The following is a 24684-nucleotide window of genomic DNA, read 5'->3' on the forward strand; positions in this document are numbered from 1 at the left end:
ACCCCCCCCCCAGGCAGTGCATGTGTGGGCCAAAGGACCCATGAACAACCCCCCCCCCCCCCAGGCAGTGCATGTGTGGGCCAAAGGACCCATTAACAACCCCCCCCAGGCAGTGCATGTGTGGGCCAAAGGACCCATGAACAACCCCCCCCCCCCAGGCAGTGCATGTGTGGGCCAAAGGACCCATCATGATCCGTATGGCAACCAATATCACTGAATGCAGACACCAGCAATCAGATGCATGTGACTAACACTATTCAATGTACAATCTTAATGACGCATGTGATGCACCCATCTGCCACCACAACAACACTTATTCATGCCCTTTGTGTCCCCACAGCCGTTTCAAGTGACAGTGATACTGCACAGCAGGCCAGCCAATCTGCATCGGCAAGTACACTAGCCACCGCCACCACACAGGAGGATGCTGCCGGCAGTTCTGCACCTCTGGCCACATTACCAGCCACTACAGATGTGCGGCACACCACCACCACTGACATCCCCACCGTCTCCACACTGGCCGAGTCTAGACAGGTGCCACGGGAACCTATCATGGACACCCAACACAACACCGAAGGCAGCAGCACTGCAGAGGGGGCGGCCTGCAGTGATAACAGTGCCCCGCAAGAGCACTCGGAAACGGGGCCACAGGGGGAGATGCCCACATTGGAAGACCTGGGCTCCTTCCATGAGCTGGGGTTCAGCCCCACTTCACTGGGGAGTCCCATGAGGTCGCCCACCCCATCCATGGCCGAACTGAATGCCCGCATGCAGCGGATGGAGGACCAGCAGGCTACCCTCACCCAGCTGGTGGAGAGGCAGCTAGAGGAATCCAGGCTGCAGAGGGAGAGCTACAGCGCCTCAGTGCGTCGCCTGTCGAGGTCCATTGGACGCTTTGCGAGCACCATAGTGACCCTTGCACGCCATGTGCGGGAGGGCAACGACCACACCTCCAGGCTTGTAGAGGCCATGTTGGTTGGCCAACAGGCAAATCTGGCACGGATGCCCTCAATCCCAGATTCTGGGCCATCAAACACTACCACCCCATCCAGCTCCACTACTGCCAGTCCAAGGAGGCGCTCGAGTAGGCTAACAGGTCCTTTGGGCAAGGTTGCACAGGCACAGAAGCGCACGCCGAAGTGATGGCATGTGTGTGGGGCAGTGCAGGACACATGTGGACTACAAGGGTGTGAGAGGGGTGGGCACGTTTGGGTGGTGGGGTAGGTAGTTTTGGGGGTTTGGACAATGGGCTCTGGGCGGGGGTGGGCACGTTTGGGTGGTGGGGTAGGTAGTTTTGGGGGTTTGGACAATGGGCTCTGGGTGGGGGTGGGCACGTTTGGGTGGTGGGGTAGGTAGTTTTGGGGGTTTGGACAATGGGCTCTGGGTGGGGGTGGGCACGTTTGGGTGGTGGGTGGCCCCGGGTGTACAGCTTCTCTAACCAATGCACCTTCTTCCCTGTTGTTATCACATCAATACATCACCATTTCAAATCAAGACATACATGTGTGGACATTGATCATTTATTTTGCAGTGCAACTATTAATTCATTGTCGTCACCATGTTTGTGCATTTCTGTGAATGTGCTGTGACTCAAAAGTAAATGCCAATCAGGGCATCCCGTGCTCTCTGGCCATCATGTGGACCCCCAGGGGGAGGCGGTGCCATCCCATCCCCATCTCCATCCCCATCCCCATCCCCATCCCCCTCATCTGCGTCTGGTGGCATTGGGATGTTCCTGCGCAGGCATATATTGTGCAGCATGGCACATACGAGCGTGATTTTGCCCGTCTTCACTGGGCTGTACAGCAGTGATCCGCCAGATCTGCTAAGACAGCGGAAACGGGCCTTCAGCAGTCCAAATGTCCTCTCAATCATTCCACGTGTGCGGATATGTGCCCTATTGTATGCCTCTTCATGCCTGTTCCTTGGTCTCCGTACAGGTGTCATCATCCATGGCGTGAGTGCATATCCCGCATCACCTACATGGGATGTAGATGGGGGAACATGTCAGTGTTTGTGGCATCATGTCCTCATCTGCTGCTGTGCATTCTTGTATCATCATTCATTCATGCATATGTACCATGCAGTGTCTGGAGGTATGTTTCGGCCATCACGAGGTATGTCGCTGACTGCATATGGGCCTACACATTAACTTGCATGTTTACTGTGCCCTGCGGGTGAAATTTGATTGTGTGCATGTCATGGTGCAGTGCTGTCCACACATGGCAGAGTGACTCCACTGTACGGAAGTAGTAAATACACGTCGTCTCATTTACACGCCTCCCGTGCTTTTTGGGGCAGTGTTTCAATTGAGGGTGGGTGTCTGCAGTGGCACAGGGTTAATGGGACAGTGACGGGATTGGCTGTGGCAGCGTGTGCACGGGCACATTGTGGTGCCCTGTCATGTCTTCCTTCATGATGTTTGCCATCCGCTGTGTATTTGGTAGATGGAAGGGGGGTGATGCATGTGCGGTCACAGCGGCACACTCACAATGCTCATTGGCCTGGACACACACACACCACTCCGACAGGGTTGTAGCATCGTCAGCTGTACTCACCCAATAGCCACGTGCTTTGTCCGGCATAGCGTTCCATGTACCGTGGCAACGTGGAATTCCGCAGTACCATTGAGTCATGTGATGAGCCTGGGAAACGTGCACAGCAGTGTGTAATCAGTTGCATGGCATCACAAACCATCTGGACATTCAAAGAGTGATACTGTTTCCTATTGCGGAACACCGCCTCAATTGCATGTGGTACTGTCAGCTCGACGTGGGTGCAGTCAACTGCGCCTATGCAATTTGGCATGCCTGCTATGGCATGGAAGGCCAACTTGGTGGCAATGACCTTGGGGAGGGTGCGGGGTAGGGCTATGTGTTCCGACACATGGCGCAACAGGGCATCCAGTACCTGAACCAGGATTTTTGAGAAACACGGTTGTGATATGCCGTGCAGCTCACCAACCGTGTGTTGATAGGTGCCAGTGCCAAGGAAATGCAGAACTGAGACAACCTTCAAGAGGGGGGGGGATGGCGGTGGGGGTGTCAATTAGGCTGCTGATGTTGTCCTCAATCATGGCGGTGATGTGCAGGATTGTTGCACGGTCCAGCCGGTATAGGGTGTGGATCTGTCCTGGGGTGAGGTTCCAGGGTGAGGCCCTGATGCGTGGTATTGGTGGCTGGCGGCGGGGTCGGGCTGGCTGGGCAATGGGGTTTGCCATAGCTGCAGGGTTGGCTGGTTGCCGCCTGCGCCTCCTCCGCCTACGCCTCCTCCTCTGCGCCATTACTGCCACCATGTGCAGTACTGCCTGTTGGTTGAGTAGGCCCAGTCCCAGTGCTACTAGACCTGCTGCCTGCATGGTTCTGTGTTGTGTTGGGCTGGGTGTGGCCCTTTTGTAGGCTCCCAGTGCCCTGCTAGGTCCAGCTGGGCTGATTTGGTGCACCTGTGCCCTGATTCAGTTCAGCAGGCAGTGTATAACGCCATGTTCGCGGTGGCGGCGGTTCCGCCACCGTGATCACGGTATTTCCGCCATTTTTTTCCCGGTATTTCCGTGTCCGCGCTAGTTGTGATGCTCACGGTGTTTAGTGTTGCCGGTAACGGAGGGTTTTCCGTGCAGACGGACTTAAGGGGAACCCTATTTCCGCGGTGGCGGTTTAGGGTGGTGCTATTACCGGGGCCGCAGGTCATGATTGCGCGGACATGGAAACGGTGACGGTTTGGTTTTACCGGCAGTGTTCATTCCGGACCGGAGTACTTGTAATGAGGCCCATTGTCTTGATGCCTCACAGAATGTTTTCATTCTCTTGTCTCTGCATCTCTTCCATGTATGTCAGTTCAGCTTCATGTCTGTCGTCACCAATCTGCTCTTTCACTCATTGATTCTGCTTCTTCCAGGATTTCATTTAAGTGGCCATCATACTGTCTTGTATGCAGGTATGTTTTATTCTTAATGCGAACCTCGCCTCCAAGATTCTCCTTGGTCTTGGTATTTTCACTGGGACTGCACGTGTCTCACATTCTGGTTCCCAACATATAGGCAATGTGGGAAAGATGGTTGCGGTGGGGGTACGTGGCTCCTCCTCTACACTTGTGTTTCTGTGCAGAGAGGACCTGACCTAGCAGTTTGTGCTCGGCTGCTCCCGTTGGTGGCAGTACCTGACAGATTTGCATATGGCTGGACCCCGTTTGAAATGGCGCAGACAAGGACAGGCTAAAAAAACGGTGATGTGGAAGGTTGCCAGAGCAGTGCCAGTGGTTCAGATTCGTTCAAAACCTTCCATCCATCACTTTTTTGGTTATATGACCTTGAGGGGACTGCTCATTCATTCCAGAAAACATGTGAGCGTGTGATAAGAATTTAGAATTCAATTTCTAAAGCCACTACATGAATCACCCCACTCCTTCGACATATATCAGCGAAGGCGTTTGTGTTGTCCTCTTGGAAGTCTTACTACTAGAACCATTGGAATCAGGGATGCATTCTGTCATTGATAATTCGGCCATTGCAAAGGGCGAGTAGCAGACTATACAAGTACCTTGTTCCTAAATTGTCACTATAAAACAAACACATGGGCAGAAAAACTCTACTAAAGAAGTCGCACTGTATGCATCTACACATATACAACTAGAGTCCACTTGGATATTTCTAATTATTCAAACCCAGCAGCAAATCTGCCCACTTAATCCCTCCACATGAGCCCACGGGTGGCATTGAGCGGGTTGCAAGGGTTAAAGGGAATATATAAATAAATGAGTCAATTCATTAATCGCAGGGTTACATGGGAATGGGGAGCAAGTGCGATCTTCAGATGAGATAAGTGGCACATATAATTAAAAGCAAAGGCTTTTTGGCGCATATATTAGCCTCCCCCTTATTGTTTCAGCAAGAGAAACCAAAAGACCAAAAGGAGTGTCTGATCTTGGGCATAACACTTGTCAAAGTGTTTACAATATCAGCATGCAGAGTACCAGAAAGTTCTTCATGGGACCTGCTGCTGAAAAAAGCAAAGGACCATTGCCCCAGTAATCTTAAGGTACAATTAGTCATGGTTTGTAAATCACTTTCACGTTTAGCAATGTGAAATCTATTTTCTCTCTCGGCACCGTGTACCTGTCCACCCTCTGTCCTTCGGGCCCAGGTACCTGCTCACCCTGCCACCCTCCTGCAGTGCGTCCGGGCCACCCCTTGCACTGGGGTCTGTATCTGTACCCATACAGTACCCCACCTACTTTTGTTCTGCACTTATAAGATATATCCTATCTGCTTAACCTAGCACTTGCCACTTGCTGGCTGCACTACCGTTGTTTATCACCTTTATTTACTGATTTTATTATTATTATTTATTCTGTCTCTACTCTGTTCCTCACTTTCCACTTCTCCCCCCTTCCATGCACTTGCACGTTCTCAATGTTACTGGGCCTAGTAAGATCGTTGTTTTTTTCTCCCCTGTTCCCCTCCCTTTGCCTGGTCGTGCTCTGAAACACTTGTGTATGAGCGCAATAGAAATAAAATATCATTTAATTTTATTGAAAATGATAGAGTGAGTGACATTTTCGAATAATCAGAATTGCATGAGTTTTTATGGTACCTGGATTCATTCGACTTTTGCCAAAAGTTTGTGATTGACAGTCGTTCCCTTGAAATGATCAAAGCATCAGTATGGTCGAAGTGTACGAAAATAAGTAGTGAAACCTAATTAATAAAAGCAGAGGAGCGCTGCTCCTAATCGCTCCCGCTCACTTTGAACAGGAAACAGTAACGTGTGACATCCATTCAGGGTACATCTGCTTCACTTCACATGCTTGGGACAACAGCCTGCGGCATTTCCAGAATCAAAATGATGACCTCCCAAGAAACGCATTTGGGGGGGTTCACCAACACAAACATGAACACAGAGGCCCATTGACTTCCAACTCATGGCATTTCGAAGGACGTGCTCTTACCAGATCTAGAATAGCGTACAGAGTGAAATCCAGCTTGACAACAGTTGTCTGTTTTGCGTCTTTCACAGGACGTACATTATTGAACAACGGATCTGTCAGAATGGTCAAATTTGTTATCACATCATAGAATCCACAATCTTCAGAGTATGTCACAGCTGCAATGACAAAATAAGACACGTCATGTCAAATTATCATATAAAGTCAATTCTTAAAATCAATAATTGATGCGTGAACACAATACTTTTATTTGTTGTCATAGTTATAGGTTATACACAGTGTCCTCCATAGGCAACTAATCAAGTGTGCCATGTAAGTCACACTGTCCAGTCCTTCATGCCCATGACTAATAGGGTCAGTATTTGTACAGGGAAGAGGCCCTTATTACACCCCCGCTCAAGTGCTCAGGTCATCCTAGATGGAAGCTGGTGGTTTTTCGCTTTAAACGTAGATCATTTTTTCGACTGTAAATCTAGGTTCCTCGTTTCCACTATCGGTCGAGGTTGATTTTAGCACCAGGGTACCTTTTGGGGTATTAGCATGCTTTGCATATCTGCACACCATGCTATACTGTGCCAAGTAGCCACAATCACAACAAGCATGCACAATGCCAAAGGTTTTGAATTTTATGAGGGCACTGTTGTAATGGTACTAACTGGCCATCAATGGAAGCAGCTGCAAACTGGTGTGTTTACCTCGCAATATAATAGCAGTGCCTGGCAAATGCCCATCTAATAAAATATACATTGGCCAAAACTGTTGGATTTGCAATGCTTTTTCTTAAAATAACTATAGTGAAAAGCACACATACTGCTTATTAACAAATTGGCTGAAAGCACAATTGGTTACGTCATTTTTATTGCACCAGCAGTGCATTTACAGTTACGCTCCAACTAAGCCATGAACTCTCAGAAAACTGCTTTGAAATAACACTGGCAGGCACTTCAAGCACACCGTTTGATGTTACTGCTTGATACACCTAGCTCAAAGAGATCCTAGGAGAATTTGTTTTGGGCGGGAAGGGGCAGAAAGTGGGTGTGAATGGCCATAGCGATTAGCATGGCCATGGGCAGTCAATGGATGGGAAAATAACTAAACAACACCTAAAAGCTTTTATGTCCCTCCTTACATCCCATCTCCCTCCAAGCTGTACTTCAATACAATAGTTGTGGCTTATAAATGGTGCTTTAGCACCACCAAAAGGGCCAAAACTAAAAAACAAACAAAATTAAAGGAATCAACACCACTGTACCTTTTCTCCATGGATTGTCATTACATCTGCTCTGTCCCTCATAATGATACAGTATATGTTTTATTGTGTGCAGAATTACATACAATGTGATCTCATTAAGTGAGAAAGCCCTGGTGGCAATAAACCAGAGCAAATTCTCCCACAGGTGATGTATGGGGCTGTCGGAGCAAAACATACTCTCAAGGTGTGACGCCCCCAAAACAGGGGCTGGCACTAAGTCTGCTACCTGGTCTTTAGGCTAGTGGTCTGTGGGCCCTCAGACTCTGCAAGAGGATTTTTGGGCAGTCACCCATTTGCACTGGGTAACTTATAAAGCCTGTACCATGTGCAGTTAAACCCTTAGAACATAAATTATTGAGAAATTGTGCATGTAAAATGCTTTTAAATGTGGTTGATTCCAATCGACAGCCGTTATCTGCTATCAAGCCTCATTCTGTTGTATGAACTGCATTAATTTCAATGGGTTCGAATTTTCCAGTGCTCCAATTTTGCTGCTTAGTCCATCCCTAAGATCCTGTTGACCAGACTTATCAGTTTGTGACAGTGGGGACATCTTACATTGTTTTGCCCAGTCTCCTTATCTCTGTAATGGGGGCAAGATCCAGGCTTCCTTCCCCTCCCCCCAGGAAGAGACAGCCCAGCCCCATGTGACTAACTGCAGGATGTCAGACCCTTTCTGGATCTGCACTTATTTCTTTAATTGTTCACTCTATTGTTTTATGTTAGTATTAGGAGTATTGTAATTTGTGCGGTGTGGTTGCTGAGTGGTGCAGTCCTGCAGTCACTCCTTACCTCGCTGTTCCTGTGCAGAGTCTCTCTACTCTGCCTATCCTGCTGGCTGACTGGGAGGTGCAAGTGATAAAAACCCAGTTTGACCGCGGAGCGGTTGCTGAGTGGTGCAGTCCTGCAGTTATGACAGGATGGGCGGCAGCGGAGGAGCCCGAGGAGCGCCGCTTGAGAAGTACCTGACTTCGTCCAGATGGAGGTTTCCCACAGGAAAAAGAGAATGAGGCCCCGGTTGGAACAGAAGAGCTGACTGAGCTAAGAGGTAAGAGGAAGACAGGCGTAGGACCGCACCCTCCTCCTTAACATCAAGAAGCAGATTACTGTGTGTGCTGGTACTAAAGCCCCTAAATAACAACTCAAACAATCCCACGCACTCTCCCAACAAGTCAGTTGTCAGTGCCCCCGTGACCTTTTCAAACACTCCACTTCAGGGCTCTGCATTTGACTTTGGAGGGGTTCTTATGTCGCCATTGCAGAGGGGGCTGAAGGAGGTGATGGTGAAAGGGGGGCAGGAGGATCGCTGTGTCATAGAAGTGGATATCGAACCAGAGTTGCGGCCTGCGCAACTGCGCTGAAGGACTTGACAGCAACACACTTTGAAAAGGCCAACAGACTCGTAGAAAGTACGGGACAATACACACCAGCCGGTGTTGTATGCTATCCTGCAGGCCATGATAGATTGTGGGAGGCAGTGTTCGGCAATCTTCGGAGTCACGCCCACTTGATGGCTACAGCCATACATGCAGCCCGAAATGAAAAGCTAATGTCATAGCCCGCCTACAGCCCGCCCTCCAACATCTCTATTGAGGGATTGGCCAGAGCTACCAGGTGGGCGTTGTTTCAGGGCCTTCACTCTGTCATGGGAAGCCGAATATCATACAGTATGGTATAATATACGGCTTCCCATGGTGTTTTTTTTTTTAATACTGTGCAAAGTCTGGGAGCCTAGCATTCACTCAGTTGTACATTTGCGCACATGTTATTATTTTAAATGGTATCATAAGAAAGGTTGTACTGTTACAGTAGATGGGGCACTTAAACATGTTTTATGGCATAATTAACCTTTCTATATTTTATTCCAACATCACACTACAGCCAAAATAAGAAAGGTTGTACTGTGACAGCAGATAGGGCGCACATGTTATTATTTTAAATGGTATAATAATAAGAAAGTTTGTACTGTTACAGTAGATGGGGCGCTTAAACATTTTTTATGGCATCATTAACCTTTCTATATTTGATTCCAACATCAAAGCACGAGGAATCACTGCAGGAGTCTCTCTTAAGGATAAAGGGGGAGGGGAGGTCTGTCATAATGCAGGGGGGTGCACGGTAGGGTCTCCCTTCAGCATGTGTTATTGGGAAGGGAAGTCAACAGTATTTTACATAATTGGTGTTAAGCTCCCTGTTCACCCGCGGCTTGGTAAACTGTGCACATTATCACACACTGCTGCAAGTGACTGGTATGGGCTGCGCTATGTCATGGATACAACGCCACTGGGTTAATGAGGCTCAAGCCCCCTACCTAAAGTTTGGGCTGTTTGTATGGGGATGAAATGCAGACTAGTGAGAGTCTGTGTAATTCCTTTCCTTTTGTCCTCAGCAGCGCTGTTCTTCGGCATTCATGCATTCAGCCATCACACACTACAATGGGGCATTTCCAACCAAAAGATCCCCTTCCCCTTACAGCTACAACTATCAATTCTGTGTCTGCTTCCAAGACGGATCTATCTGATTACTGTGCCCCAATTACTATGACCCCCAAAATGTTGACTTCTTTATTTCAACCCCATTTTCACCTCATATATATGCTGGGAGAGACACCATCAGCCCCCCTGCATGTATTATGGTAATTCGCATCCCCTGTCTCCCTGGGGTTAACTCACAATGACACAAGTCGTCATCCTGTTTAACGTTTAATCTGGTCCCTACCAATTTATCGGCACCACCTACCTCCTCCCTTGACACCCCCATACCTTTTCATTGTTGCGGTGCATGATATCATGGCCTGAACGCAACTATGGTAATTCACAAAACCTGTAACACACATCCTGTTTTATGTTTACTCTGGTCCCAAATCATGTAGAGGCACCACCTAACCCTTCCCTGGATACCTCCATACCCTTTGATTGTGGGGGTGCAAGATATCATGGCCTGAATGCACTTATGGTCATTTTGCATCCCCTGCCTCCCTGGGGTTAGCTCACACTAACAAAAGCGGTCATCCTGTTTTATGTTTAATCTGGTCCCAAACGAAGTAGAGGCACCATCTAACCTCGCCTTGGACACCCCCATACCTTTTGATTGTGGGGGGTGCAAGATGTCATGGCCTGAACACACCTATGGTAATTCGCATCCCCTACCTCCATGGGGTTAACTCACACTGACGCAAGTGGTCATCCTGCTGTATGTTTAATCTGGTCCCAACCAATGTAGAGGCACCATCTACCCCCTCCCGGAACACCCCCATACCTTTCGATTGTGGGGGGTGCAAGATATCATGGCCTGTATACACCTATGGTAGTTCGCATCCCCTACCTCCCTGGGGTTAACTCACACTAGCGCACGTGGTCATCCTGCTGTATGTTTAATCTGGTCCTAACCAATATAGAGGCGTCCCCTAGCCCCTCCCTGGAGACCCCTATGCCTTTTGATTGTGGGGGGTGCAAGATGTCATGGCCTGAATGCACCTATGGTAATTTGCATCCCCTATTTCTCTTGGGGCTATTGACACTAGCGCAAGTGGTCATCCTGGTTTATGTTTACTCTGGTCCTAACCAATGTAGAGGTGTCCCCTAACCCCTCCCGGAACACCCCCATACCTTTCGATTGTGGGGGGTGCAAGATATCATGGCCTGAATGCACCTATGGTAGTTTGCATCCCCTACCTCCCTGGGGTTAACTCACACTGACGCAAGTGGTCATCCTGTTTTATGTTTAATCTGGTCCCAACCAATGTAGATGCACGATCTAACCCCTCCCTGGAGACCACCATCCCTTTTGATTGTGGGGGGTGCAAGATATCATGGCCTGAATGCACCTATGGTAATTTGCATCCCCTATTTCTCTTGAGGCTATTCACACTAGCGCAAGTGGTGATCCTGTTTTATGTCTAATCTGGTCCCAACAAATGTAGAGGCACCATCTACCCCCTCCCGGAACACCCCCATACCTTTTGATTGTGGGGGGTGCAAGCTATCATGGCCTGAATGCACCTATGGTAATTTGCATCCCCTATTTCTCTTGGGGTAATTCACGCTAGCGCAAGTGGTCATCCTGTTTTATGTTTACTCTGGTCCTAACCAATATAGAGGCATCCGCTTAGCCCCTCCCGGAACACCCCCATACCTTTTGATTGTGGGGGGTGCAAGATATCATGGCCTGAATGCACCTATGGTAATTTGCATCCCCTATTTCTCTTGGGGCTATTCACACTAGCGCATGTGGTCATCCTGCTGTATGATTAATCTGGTCCTAACCAACATAGAGGCGTCTCCTAGCCCCTCCCTGGAGACCCCTATGCCTTTTGATTGTGGGGGTGCAAGATATCATGGCCTGAATGCACCTATTGTAATTTGCATCCCCTACCTCCCTGGGGTTAACTCACACTAGCGCACGTGGTCATCCTGTTTTATGTTTAATGTGGTTCCAATCAATGTAGATGCACAGTCTAACCCCTCCCTGGAGACCCCCATGCCTTTTGATTGTGCGGGGTGCAAGATATCATGGCCTGAATGCACCTGTGGTAATTTGCATCCCCTATTTCTCTTGGGGCTATTCACACTAGTGCAAATGGTCATCCTGTTTTATGTTTACTCTGGTCCCAATCAATGTAGATGCACCAGCCAACCCCTCCCTGGAGACCCCCATGCCGTTTGATTGTGGGGGGTGCAAGATATCATGGCCTGAACACAACTATGGTAATTCGCATTCCCTACCTCCCTGGGGTTAAATCACAGTAGCGCACGTGGTCATCCTGCTGTATGTTTAATCTGGTCCCAATCAATGTAGAGGCATCACCTAGCCCCTCCCTGGACACCCCCATACCTTTTGATTGTGGGGGTGCAAGATGTCATGGCCTGAACACACCTATGGTAGTTCGCATCCCCTACCTCCCTGGGGTAAACTCACACTAGCGCATTTGGTCATCCTGTTTTATGTTTAATCTGGTCCCAATCAATGTAGATGCACCATCTAACCCCTCCCTGGAGACCCCCATGCCTTTTGATTGTGGGGGGTGCAAGGTATCATGGCCTGAATGCACCTATGGTAATTTGCACCCCCTATTTCTCTTGGGGCTATTCACACTAGTGCAAGTGGTCATCCTGTTTTATGTTTAATCTGGTCCCAATCAATGTAGATGCACCATCTAACCCCTCCCTGGACACCCCCATACCTTTTGATTGTGGGGGGTGCAAGATGTCATGGCCTGAATGCACCTATGGTAGTTCGCTTCCCCTACCTCCCTGGGGTTAACTCACACTAGCGCACGGGGTCATCTGGCTGTATGTTTAATCTGGTCCCAATCAATGTAGAGGCATCACCTAGCCCCTCCCTGGACACCCCCATACCTTTTGATTGTGGGGGGTGCAAGATGTCATGGCCTGAACACACCTATGGTAGTTCGCATCCCCCACCTCCCTGGGGTAAACTCACACTAGCGCATGTGGTCATCCTGTTTTATGTTTAATCTGGTCCCAATCAATGTAGATGCACCATCTAACCCCTCCCTGGAGACCCCCATGCCTTTTGATTGTGGGCGGTGCAAGATATCATGGCCTGAATGCACCTATGGTAATTTGCACCCCCTATTTCTCTTGGGGCTATTCACACTAGTGCAAGTGGTCATCCTGTTTTATGTTTACTCTGGTCCCAATCAATGTAGATGCACCATCTAACCCCTTCCTGGAGATCCCCAGGCCTTTTGATTGTGGGGGGTGCAAGATATCATGGCCTGAACACACCTATGGTAATTCGCATCCCCTACCTCCCTGGGGTTAACTCACACTAGCGCACGTGGTCATCCTGCTGTATGATTAATCTGGTCCTAACCAACATAGAGGCGTCTCCTAGCCCCTCCCTGGAGACCCCTATGCCTTTTGATTGTGGGGGGTGCAAGATATCATGGCCTGAATGCACCTATGGTAATTTGCATCCCCTACCTCCCTGGGGTTAACTCACACTAGCGCACGTGGTCATCCTGTTTTATGTTTAATCTGGTTCCAATCAATGTAGATGCACAGTCTAACCCCTCCCTGGAGACCCCCATGCCTTTTGATTGTGCGGGGTGCAAGATATCATGGCCTGAATGCACTTGTGGTAATTTGCATCCCCTATTTCTCTTGGGGCTATTCACACTAGTGCAAATGGTCATCCTGTTTTATGTTTACTCTGGTCCCAATCAATGTAGATGCACCAGCCAACCCCTCCCTGGAGACCCCCATGCCTTTTGATTGTGGGGAGTGCAAGATATCATGGCCTGAACACAACTATGGTAATTCGCATCCCCTACCTCCCTGGGGTAAACTCACACTAGCGCATTTGGTCATCCTGTTTTATGTTTAATCTGGTCCCAATCAATGTAGATGCACCATCTAACCCCTCCCTGGAGACCCCCATGCCTTTTGATTGTGGGGGGTGCAAGATATCATGGCCTGAACACAACTATGGTAATTCGCATTCCCTACCTCCCTGGGGTTAAATCACAGTAGCGCACGTGGTCATCCTGCTGTATGTTTAATCTGGTCCCAATCAATGTAGAGGCATCACCTAGCCCCTCCCTGGACACCCACATACCTTTTGATTGTGGGGGTGCAAGATGTCATGGCCTGAACACACCTATGGTAGTTTGCATCCCCTACCTCCCTGGGGTAAACTCACACTAGCGCATTTGGTCATCCTGTTTTATGTTTAATCTGGTCCCAATCAATGTAGATGCACCATCTAACCCCTCCCTGGAGACCCCATGCCTTTTGATTGTGGGGGGTGCAAGATATCATGGCCTGAATGCACCTATGGTAATTTGCACCCCCTATTTCTCTTGGGGCTAGTCACACTAGTGCAAGTGGTCATCCTGCTGTATGATTAATCTGGTCCTAACCAATATAGAGGCGTCTCCTAGCCCCTCCCTGGAGACCCCTATGCCTTTTGATTGTGGGGGGTGCAAGATATCATGGCCTGAATGCACCTATGGTAATTTGCATCCCCTATTTCTCTTGGGGCTATTGACAGTAGCGCAAGTGGTCATCCTGGTTTATGTTTACTCTGGTCCTAACCAATGTAGAGGCATCCTCTAACCCCTCCCGGAACACCCCCATACCTTTCGATTGTAGGGGGTGCAAGATATCATGGCCTGAATGCACCTATGGTAGTTTGCATCCCCTACCTCCGTGGGGTTAACTCACACTGACGCAAGTGGTCATCCTGTTTTTTGTTTAATCTGGTCCCAACCAATGTAGAGGCACCATCTACCCCCTCCCGGAACACCCCCATACCTTTTGATTGTGGGGGGTGCAAGATATCATGGCCTGAATGCACCTGTGGTAATTTGCATCCCCTATTTCTCTTGGGGCTATTCACACTAGTGCAAATGGTCATCCTGTTTTATGTTTACTCTGGTCCCAATCAATGTAGATGCACCATCCAACCCCTCCCTGGAGACCCCCATGCCTTTTGATTGTGGGGGGGTGCAAGATATCATGGCCTGAACACAACTATGGTAATTCGCATTCCCTACCTCCCTGGGGTTAACTCACAGTAGCGCACGTGGTCATCCTGCTGTATGTTTAATCTGGTCCCAACCAATGTAGATACACCATCTAACCCATCACTGGACATCCACATGTCTTTTGATTGTGGGGGTGTAAGATATCATGGTCTGAGCACACCTATGGTAATTCGCATCCCCTGCCTTCCTGTGGTTAATTTACACTGACACAAGTGGCCGTCCTGTTTTGTGTTTACTCTGGTCCTAACCAATGTAGATGCACCATCTAACCCCTCCCGGAACACCCCCATACCTTTTCACTGTGGGGGGTGCAAGATGTCATGGCCTGAATGCACCTATGGTAATTCGCATCCCCTACCTCCCTGGGGTTAACTCACACTAGCGCACGTGGTCATCCTGTTTTATGTTTAATCTGGTCCCAACCAATGTAGAGGCACCATCTACCCCCTCCCGGAACACCCCCATACCTTTTGATTGTGGGGGGTGCACAATATCATGGCCTGAACACACCTATGGTAATTCGCATCCCCTATTTCTCTTGGAGTATTTCACACTAGCGCAAGTGGTCATCCTGTTTTATGTTTACTCTGGTCCTAACCAATGTAGAGGCGTCCCCTTGCCCCTCCCGGAACACCCCCATACCTTTTGATTGTGGGGGGTGCAAGATATCATGGCCTGAATGCACCTATGGTAATTCGCATCCCCTACCTCGCTGGGGTTAACTCACACTGACGCAAGTGGTCATACTGTTTTATGTTTAATGTGGTCCCAACCAATGTAGAGGCACCATCTACCCCCTCCCGGGACACCCCCATACCTTTTGATTGTGGGGGGTGCAATATATCATGGCCTGAACACACCTATGGTAATTTGCATCCCCTACCTCCCTGGGGTAAACTCACACTGACACAAGTGGTCATCCTGTTTTATGTTTAATCTGTTCCCAATCAATGTAGATGCACAATCTAACCCCTCCCTGGACGCCCGGATACCTTTTGATAGTGGGGGTGCAAGATATCATGGCCCAAACACACCTATTGCAAATTTAATTCTATCCGCCGCTCCCCACAGGAAACCCTGTGATCTTCCGGCTAATGGCGGACGATGCCGGATCATCCGAAACACTGGAGACAAACTAGTTTGGATCTTTTTCAACCATCCGCACCGCTACCACGTGAGCATATGGCTCTTTAGTAACGTGCATGCAATGGATGGGGTTGCAGAATAATTCTGAGTCCAAATAATGGAACCAGCTCGGGAAGATGGCAAAGGTACTGTTTTATTAACAATTATCCAAAACAGGGAGGTTACAACGGACATCAACGGACGTTCGCTCAGGCTCTTGACGATTTTCTCAAAATAACATCCTTATATGCAAAGAATACGTCAGACGTGATGTCATACTGCATGGGAAATAATAGGAAACCTATCAAAGGCTGTGATAGGCTTAAGGGGAACAAGTAAGTATACATTGCATAGGGACTAGGATTGGGATTTGCTGCCCACTGTCAGGTGGAAAACTTATGCCTACCTCTTAAAACTTGTAAAGTACACAGTTTATCATTGGTCTTCAAACTATAAGGCCCTTCACTATATGGCCCTCTACAATTGGTTGGCACGCTCGTGCCCTGTCTGTAACATTCGATTCACTCATCAGCACGTAAACTCAAACCCAGGTGCCAGGAGGTGGACTGGACATTACCTCCCCACCCAATTAGCCCAGCATCTCTCATCAACCATGGCTTCTGCCATGAAGATTGTTTTAGAAATTGGCCTTGCAAAGTATCCTTGTCTGTGGGAATATATGGGAGTGCAGGCTCTCACTATCGTTGTTCTAGGACTCCAAGCTGAACTCTATTTCCATCCTAGGCTCACATGACAGGAGACCATGGATTGGCCCATTTTGCAGCAGCCAACATGACCTCTGACCCTTTCAGTACAACTCACACAAAGGGAACTGATGTATGTGTTATAATTGTGTTACAATGCAATAATACTATTATGTCCGTGGCACTAAATCATAGATATGTACTGTGAATCATTTAAAATTCCAATCCAAAGCATATGTGATTGTGCACTTCTAACAGGCAGGGGACCTGGGTAATTGGCGTGCAGGCCAATGGTGGTATGTGGGTGGGAGCATATCTATTCTCTGTCTTTGCATCAGGTGGTGTGGGTTTTCTTGACTGTGTTTGTGCTTCTTTTTTGTCACTTTGGTTGGGTGAGTTCTGGTACATGTAGTGATTTTCGTATTGGGGTACGCAATGGATGTTGTTACGCATGCACTGGATCGTTTTCTTCAATTGAGACACACCTGTCAAGCCCTTGCACTCACGCATGCTATTACTGTGTTGCACCTTGATTTCCCCCTCTACACTTGCACGTTCAATGCACTCACTAGCAATAGTAGGTTTGCCTCCCCTTACCTTTTTTATCATTACTTGTTGCACTATTGTAGCAATTATTGATCCTTGCTCTAATTCATGGTCTACCTTCCCCTTTACCCATCCTGTCTGCCCTCTGTGCGCTTTCAGGGTGTTTTGCTAATTGCATGAGCGCAGAATATTTGAACAACAAATAAAGGAATGCATACACTGCGCACAGCCACTGCTGATCGGTGTCATACATGCCCATAATTCAACAGTGCACATGCCCTTGTAGTTACATTAACCCAGCATCCAGTTACACAGTCCACTGTGACGTGCCATGTACCCAGGCAGCGTGGAGTTGGGCAGCACCGTGGAGTCATGGGTTGAACCAGGAAATCTGGCACAGCAGTGGGTGATAAGGTGGCGGGCATCACACACCATCTGCATGTTCAGTGAGTGATAGTTTTCTGTTCCTGTAGACTGCCTCCACAGCATGCCTGGCCACCAGCTCCACATGTATTCCGTCCAATACACCTATGATATAATATGGGATTTATAACGCGCCTATACACAAGTGTTTCAAGGCGCGATGAGGCAAGGGAGGGGAAACAAAGGGAAAACAAAGACAATGGTCTTACTAAGCCAGGTGACATTGAGATCGCGCAAGTGCAGGGGAGGTGGGAAAGGGAAAAGTGCGGGGGAGGAGGTGGCTGTGCAATACATAGGATCAACAGTAAAAAATAAATTAAATTTAAAAAAAAGGTAAAAGTGCAGCCAGCTTGTGGCAAGTGCAGGGGTAAGTGCAGACATCAAGTGTCAAGAGCTTTTAGGGGACTGTAGGGATACAGAAACAGCCACCCAAGTGCAGCTGTTGCCTGGGAGGCAGTGCAGGTGTGCAACTGGCGGCGGAGGGTACCTGGGCCCGAGATCAGAGGGTAGCCAGGTGACCAATGCAGTTTCAGTCAGGAGTTCAGCAGGGGAAAGGGGGAGAAAGGAATCAAAGAGGAAGGTCTTGAGGTCCTTCCGGAACTGGAGCTCATTCTCCTCAAGTTTCAGGGAGGCTGTTCCAGAGGGAGGCCCCAGCCGAAGAAAGAGATTTACCACAAACTCGTTGCTTGGAGAAGCGACTGACCCTGAGGGAGTTCGAGGCGGGTGAGCGAAGAGCTCGACAAGGAAGATATTTAGGAAGAGAGAGTTGAAGGTATTGAGGCCCCAAGCCTCAGAATGCCTTGTGGACAATGCAGAGGGTTTTCAACTTAATCCTCGCAGCCACTGGGAGCCATTGCAGAGATTTCAGTCCTGGAGAGATACGATCCCTGGGCTTGAGGCCAAAGACAAGCCTTGCAGTCCTGTTCTGGATGAGTTGCAGAGGGCGCAGAGTAGAAGCAGGCAGATTAAGAAAGAGGCAGTAGTGCAGCCTAGAGAGAACCAGAGCTCTAGAGACAGTGAATGTCTGGAGGAAGGAGAGGAAAGGAAGAATACCTCTGAGGAGGTGCAGCTGGTAGTGTGACTTCTTAGAGATGTCAGAGATGTCAGGAGAGGAGGAGAGTGGGAGTCGAAGATGACCCCGAGGTTTTTAGCCTCACAGGTGGGAGCAGAAAGAGGTCCAAGAGAGGCTGGCCAGAGAGCGACAGTAAAGGAGGGAGCAGGTGTGCCGATGAGGAGAATCTCCGTTTTACTGGCATTAAGTCAGATGTCGTTGGCGCCGCACCACACCTGGATAGCGGCCAGACAGTCAGAGATGAGACAGGGAGAAGAGGTGGCAGAAGGGAGCCTGAAATGAGTGTCATCCACATAGCACTGAAAGTTCGGGCAGAGAGCAGCAATGCGGTGGGCAAGAAGTGCCAGGTATTAATTGAACAGCCAGGGAGAGAGGTTAGACCCCTGGGGAACACAACAGGTAGAGATAGAGGAGAGCAAGGATCCTAGTTAGACCTGGGAGTGTCGATCGGAGAGGAGAGAGGTCAGCCAAGCCAGGGCCTGATCAGTGATCACGGAGACAGCTGAGCAGGATGGCATGGTTGACCATGTCAAAGGCAGAAGAGAGATCCAGTCATGCCTGCAAGGGCATGGAAGGCAATTTTAGTGGCATTGACCTGGTCAGCAGTCCTGAGTAGGATGATGTGGTCTCCAACCTGAAACAGGACAGGCAAAAAACAGGGTTGCAATATCCCATGCAGTTCACCCACAGTGTGTTGGTATGTGCCCGTGGCTATGAAGTGTAGCACAGACACTAACTTGAGCAAGTGGGGGGTATGGCTGTACGGATATGTTTATGTTCCTGTTCTTTTTGTTGTTCCTCTTCTTCCAGGAAAGGTTTAAGTGCCTTGCCTTTTTTTTCCTTCATAACACTATCCAAAATAAAAAAAAGATGCGTATTGGTACAAATCTACAACCATTTGCTTCTTAAATATCCATTGTGAAACATGTTTAAAAGTTATCGAGGGGGGTGTGGTTTAGGAGGCCCACACACGGATGCCTCCTTAACAGTCTCCGGACATCGCCGGGCCTTCAGTGTTAATGGCGCCGTCATAAGTGTCGCCAAAGCCTAGAAATCCTCACTCTGGCTAGGTGAAGCCTCGAGGCATGCAGGGACCGAGTTTCGACACCCGCAGCCCTCGCTGGACAGGGTTGGGAATCCTGGAATCAGCGGAGCGGGGACCACACCAACTCCAACATGGCGCCTGCAACCCTTGCTCGCCATAAACTGAGCAGCTGAACCTCTTCTCCAGGGTAGAGATGCGTGGGTCTGGGACTGTAACTTGCACTAAGCTGTCTGACCCAAGCTTTTCCTTTGGGGTACCTGTTGTTTTTTCTCTGCATCTTTCTCCGCTCTTCCTTTGGGAGCTGCCTTGAATTACATGCTTTCTGCCCAGCTGGTGAGTGCTCTGGCAGTTGGAGGCTTCCCGTGAGGACTTGCCAGATGCCTGACTCATTGCTTGATGCATACGGAGCATCTCCTTGAGGGCTTTGGTTGGTCCTAGGTGTGTGGTGCCTGGGTGTGCGTTGACTCTTACTACATGGGTGATAGTGGTATCTGTTGGAGTCCCTGTGCATGGATTACATGCTGCCTTATCTCTCTTCACGAGCATTGTAGTTAAGACCCCTCAGTCCCTGTGCACAGATCACATACTGCCTGATCTTTCTTTATTGGTGCTTGGGCTACCTGTGGTCCCTGTATTTGTTACCTGGAGGCTGTGATGGCAAAGAGGGGAAATACCCCTACAGATGGTGATATTGCATGCTTGGTACATGCCTGTGAAGGACCTAAGAAGATTGACAACGCTGTCCTGCTGGTGCAGTGTCCCCAGGAGAGGGGAGAGGACATGGCTCTACCAGCTACCAAACCGGATCTGGCTAACCTGCTGAGGGAACTGAAGCGGGCACTCCAAAACAGTGTTGCCGAGCTCTCCTCTAAAGTTGTGACAATTGACAAACGCGTGACGGAGGCAGAACAGTGTATTAGGGACATTGAGGACTCTTTCTGAGCAAACCTTGGAGTCTTGCAATGCTTACCAATGCCTTCCGAGGTGTGAGGCCCTGGAACACAAGCAGGAGGACATCGACAATCATTCACGACGTAACAATGTCAGGCTACGCAGCATACCTAGATCTGTAAGTGACTCAGATTTGCTGAATTAGGGCTGCACCCTCTTCCGGTCTCCTCTCTGACTGTCTGAGGATGCCAAGGTGGAACTGAACCATACCCATAGTCTTTGAGGGTCTCTCTGGGATGGATCAAGCCAGCCACCTGATGTTCTCAGTAGTGTCAATTTCCTCACGTTTAAGCAGCGCATCATGGAAGCAGCACGTGCAGACCAGCCTTCACTTTTCGGGGTGCCGACCTTCAGATATCCCAGGATCTGGCGACTTTCACAATCCAGAGGCGCAGGATGCTTTGTCCACTTACTGTGTGGCTCAGGGAGAATGGTATTCATTTCAGATGGGGCTTCTCCACTGCTCTGTTCTTCACTATGGAGGGGAAACATTGGTCAATAACATCACATCAGGATGCTTAGGATTTACTGTCATCATGGCCATCTGGCCCTCATGAGGTTGGGTCCCTAAGCCACAGAGGGGATTGTGGTCAAGAGCTGGTAAGGCACGAAACCCTGGGGGCCACTCGGGAGTAAAATGAAGGTGATTGGCCCCACGCAGATGAAGTAGTTCTGGATGCTTTTTTTTTTTACTTATCTCTACAGGTTCTGGTTGAAATTGAAATTGATATTTTATTTCTATCACGCTCATACACAAGTGTTTCAGAGCGTGACAAGGCAAGGGAAGGGGAACAGAGGAGAAACAAAAACAACGATCTTACTAGGCCCAGTGACATTGAGAACGAGCAAGTGCATGGTAGAGGGCGAGAGGGAGAAGTGCATGGAAGGGGGATCAAAAGGAGAGTGCGGAGCAAGGAGGAAAAAAAAACAAATAATAATAAATAAATTAATAAATAAAAAGGCAACAAACAGAGGGAGTGCAGCCAGCAAGTGGCAGTGCTGGGTTTAAGGCAGCAGGCTGGGTAGGTCTGATAAGTGCAGGAAGAACAAAACAAAGGGGTAGGGGCTGTATGGGTACAGATACAGACCCCAGTGCAAGGGGTGGCTCGGAGGCAGTGCATGCGGGTGGCAAGAGGAGCAGGTACTTGGGCCCGGAGGAAAGAGGGTGGCCAGGTGCATGGTGCTGAGGGAATGTAGAATCAGCAGGGGAGAGGGGGGGCAAAGGCAGAAGCAAAGAGGAAGGTCTTGAGGTGCTTCCGGAACCGGAGATGGTTCTCCACAGGTTTCCTCAAGATGGTTCTCCTCACTTTAACTGTTTGGACGATCTAGACTCTGTGAGCGGATGGACTTGGCGATGGTATGAATATTCTCTCTATTGATTTGTAACTGTGTTTTGGTCTGGCGAGAGCAGGCAATAGCCCCGGTCTGTGATAATAGCTCCTTTTCTGAACCGTTTTTATTTTTATACAAGTCTTTCTTGTTGGTGGGTGTGGGATGGGCTTTTTTGGAAGGGTTCTCGTAAATGTTGAGGTAAAATTGGATGCGGGATGGTAAGAGTCATGATCAGTTCGCTACTTGTAGAGTGTGACACTTGCTTAGTTTAAGCTTATCTCTTATTTCCACTTAGCACTGAGGTCGTGTTAGCAGACTCCCCGTTGGGCCAGAGTTAAAGAACTTGCTCTTAATGTGCACGGATTGAACTCCCCCTTAAATCTGTGTTGCAGAGATTGAGGGACCAGGAATGTTCCATAGCCTTGTTACAGGAGACGCACCTGTGTCACACTGATTTTCGTAGACTGCGCAATAGACACTTTGCTAAACAATATCTTGTCTATTTCAGTACTAATAAAGGTGGAATAGGGATCTTTGTTGAGTTGGGACAGAAGAATGACCGGGGGGGTCGGTTTATAGGGGTCAAGGGCTTGTTAGGCGGTCATCTGTTTACTGTCATATCTCTTTATTCCGCCAGTGAGAAGCAGGGTGGATTCCTGGTGGACTTTCTGTCGAAAAGGACTTCTTTTGCAGATGGACAAGTGATCTTGGTGGTGGGGGTAGGGTGATTATAATGTAGTACCTGACCCCATGATTAATCACACCCACCCTCTGCTACAGACTTTAAACTGGCCCAGTCTTTAATTAAAGTTCTGAGGGAAATGAATCTGGTTTACTTGTGGAGGCTATTGCACAAGGGAGAACTTGACAACACACATTTTACACGCATATAGGACTTTCTCAAGGATCAATCTCTGGCTCATATCTCCCTTTCTCCAGCATGGGGTCTGGCATGGATTCACATGCTCGTGAATATTCCCCGTTGTCAGTCCGGGAATCCTCGGTAAAAGAATAAACTGTTTGACTTGCACTTACAAACTGTCTTTCTTCTATATACCAAACACTGAGCTCTGGGTCATACTGTCCCCAGCTAATGACTGCCCTCTCCCTAAGCCCCTCCACTGGCAGCCATCTTCACATTTTTACTGCACGTTCAAGTGTTGGGAGTCCTCGTGTTGTGCTCAGAGAGCTTTTCTACGTTTTTGCGCTTTTTCGATAAAAAGTTTCTATTTTTGTCAAATAGAGCCTGTGTGTTCTTTCGTTCCTTTGACCAGCAAGCAGGGATCTGTTTGTCGGCGTCTTTCAACGCCCCTTAAGGGCAAGAATTTCATGAAAGAGTTTCATGGAAGATTCCAGAATGCCATTGGGCCTACATCGCACTCCAGACCATGTCGGAGGAGAAGAATGAGGGAGGCTCCCTCTTCAAGCTCTGCTCCAGCTGCGGATTGAGGAACTTGTTTGTGGAGGACAAACACTCTCAGTGCCTCTACTGTCTCCATCCGGACCACAGCGAAGCATATTGTGAAATCTGCCTTGGGTTCTCCAAGCGAACCATCAAGGACAGTCACAGTAGGTTGGTGGCATGGCTTAACGCCAAGGCCTCTACCCTGTGCGGCAAGCAGGGGCATGCCTTACCCAGGACCGGCCGGTCCAAAGAGCTGGCTTCTAAGTCCTTTGAGGGTGCTCGATCCGCGGGGGCCCAAGACAAGGCCAAGTACCGCAAGTTTGTTTCCGTCTGGGTTTCCGCACAAGTGGGTACCACGATACGCAGCGCACGTTCATCTTCGCCATCTGCCTCCATCGCTAGTCATCGCTCCAGCTCCTCCTCAAAGAGGAAATCGGTTAACCCAGGGAAGCTGCGGGAAAAGCCAGAGAAGACCAAGGCGCATGCAAAGGTGTCCAACCTGCCCCTGAAGGCCCAGGTGTTCCAGACTAAGTCATCCTTGAGGATCGAGCTGGTGGCGGCCGCCCTTTCGAAGGCAAAAGGGGTTGACCTGGTCCAGCGAGTGGGAAAAGATCTCCACCGACCGATGGGTGCTGGACGCTCCCACCCACGGACACTCTCTAGAGTTCCAGCAGAAGTGTCCCCGGATACCACTGGTGGCCCGGCAGGAGCAGCACATCCCTCCGCTCCTGCGGGAAGTACGGGCCATATTAAAAAAGGGGGCTATAGAGCTGGTTCCGATGTGACTGCGGGCTCCCCAGTCTACTGCAGATACTTCTTGGTGAAGAAGACTGGGGGCTGGAGGCCCATTCTAGACTTGCGGCGCCTTAACAAATACCTCAAGTCCCAAAAGTTCATGATGGTCATGTTGCAGCACGTGCTTGGCCAACTGGAGGAAGAGGACTTCTTGTCGTCGCTGGATCTGGAGGATCCATACTTCCACATCCCCATTCACGAGAAGCATCGGAAGGTCCTGTGCTTCGTAGTACAGGGAAGGCACTACCAGTTCAAGGCCCTTCCCTTCAGACTGAATTCGGCACCCAGGGTGTTCACAAAAGTGCATGGCACCAGTGGCGGCCCATCTGCGGCTACAAGGGATACATGTGTACACGTACCTTGATGACTGACTCATCCGCGCCAAGTCCAGGGAAGTAGCAGTTCAACACACGGAGAGGACCGTCCAGCTGCTGACAGATCTGGGGTTCTCCGTCAACTATCCAAATTCCTGCTTGATACTATCGCAGAACGTGCTATTTCTGGGGGCCAGGCTCAACTTGGTCTCCTGCCTGACCGCCCCCTTGGAAGAGAGGATAGTGGCCATGCTGGGCAAGGTGCAA

The 24684-nt window shown here is 49.2% G+C and overlaps 1 protein-coding gene and 1 long non-coding RNA gene across 2 annotated transcripts in view; one reads left to right on the forward strand and one right to left on the reverse strand.

Annotated features, from left to right (window-relative positions):
- LOC138528305 (5-hydroxytryptamine receptor 3E-like) overlaps positions 1-24684 on the reverse strand; it is a 482037-nt gene that overhangs the window by 340220 nt on the left and 117133 nt on the right. Inside the window, exon 2 of the mRNA XM_069639783.1 lies at positions 5944-6098. Coding sequence (XP_069495884.1) covers positions 5944-6098 — 155 coding nt within the window. The remainder of the gene's footprint in view (positions 1-5943; positions 6099-24684) is intronic.
- LOC138528310 (uncharacterized) overlaps positions 8056-24684 on the forward strand; it is a 62818-nt gene continuing 46189 nt past the window's right edge. Inside the window, exon 1 of the long non-coding RNA XR_011284117.1 lies at positions 8056-8240. This is a non-coding gene — a long non-coding RNA (uncharacterized lncRNA). The remainder of the gene's footprint in view (positions 8241-24684) is intronic.

This window comes from Ambystoma mexicanum, chromosome 1q (assembly GCF_040938575.1).
Source record: "Ambystoma mexicanum isolate Mex_15411 chromosome 1q, UKY_AmexF1_1, whole genome shotgun sequence".
NCBI classification, from domain to species: Eukaryota; Metazoa; Chordata; class Amphibia; order Caudata; family Ambystomatidae; genus Ambystoma; species Ambystoma mexicanum.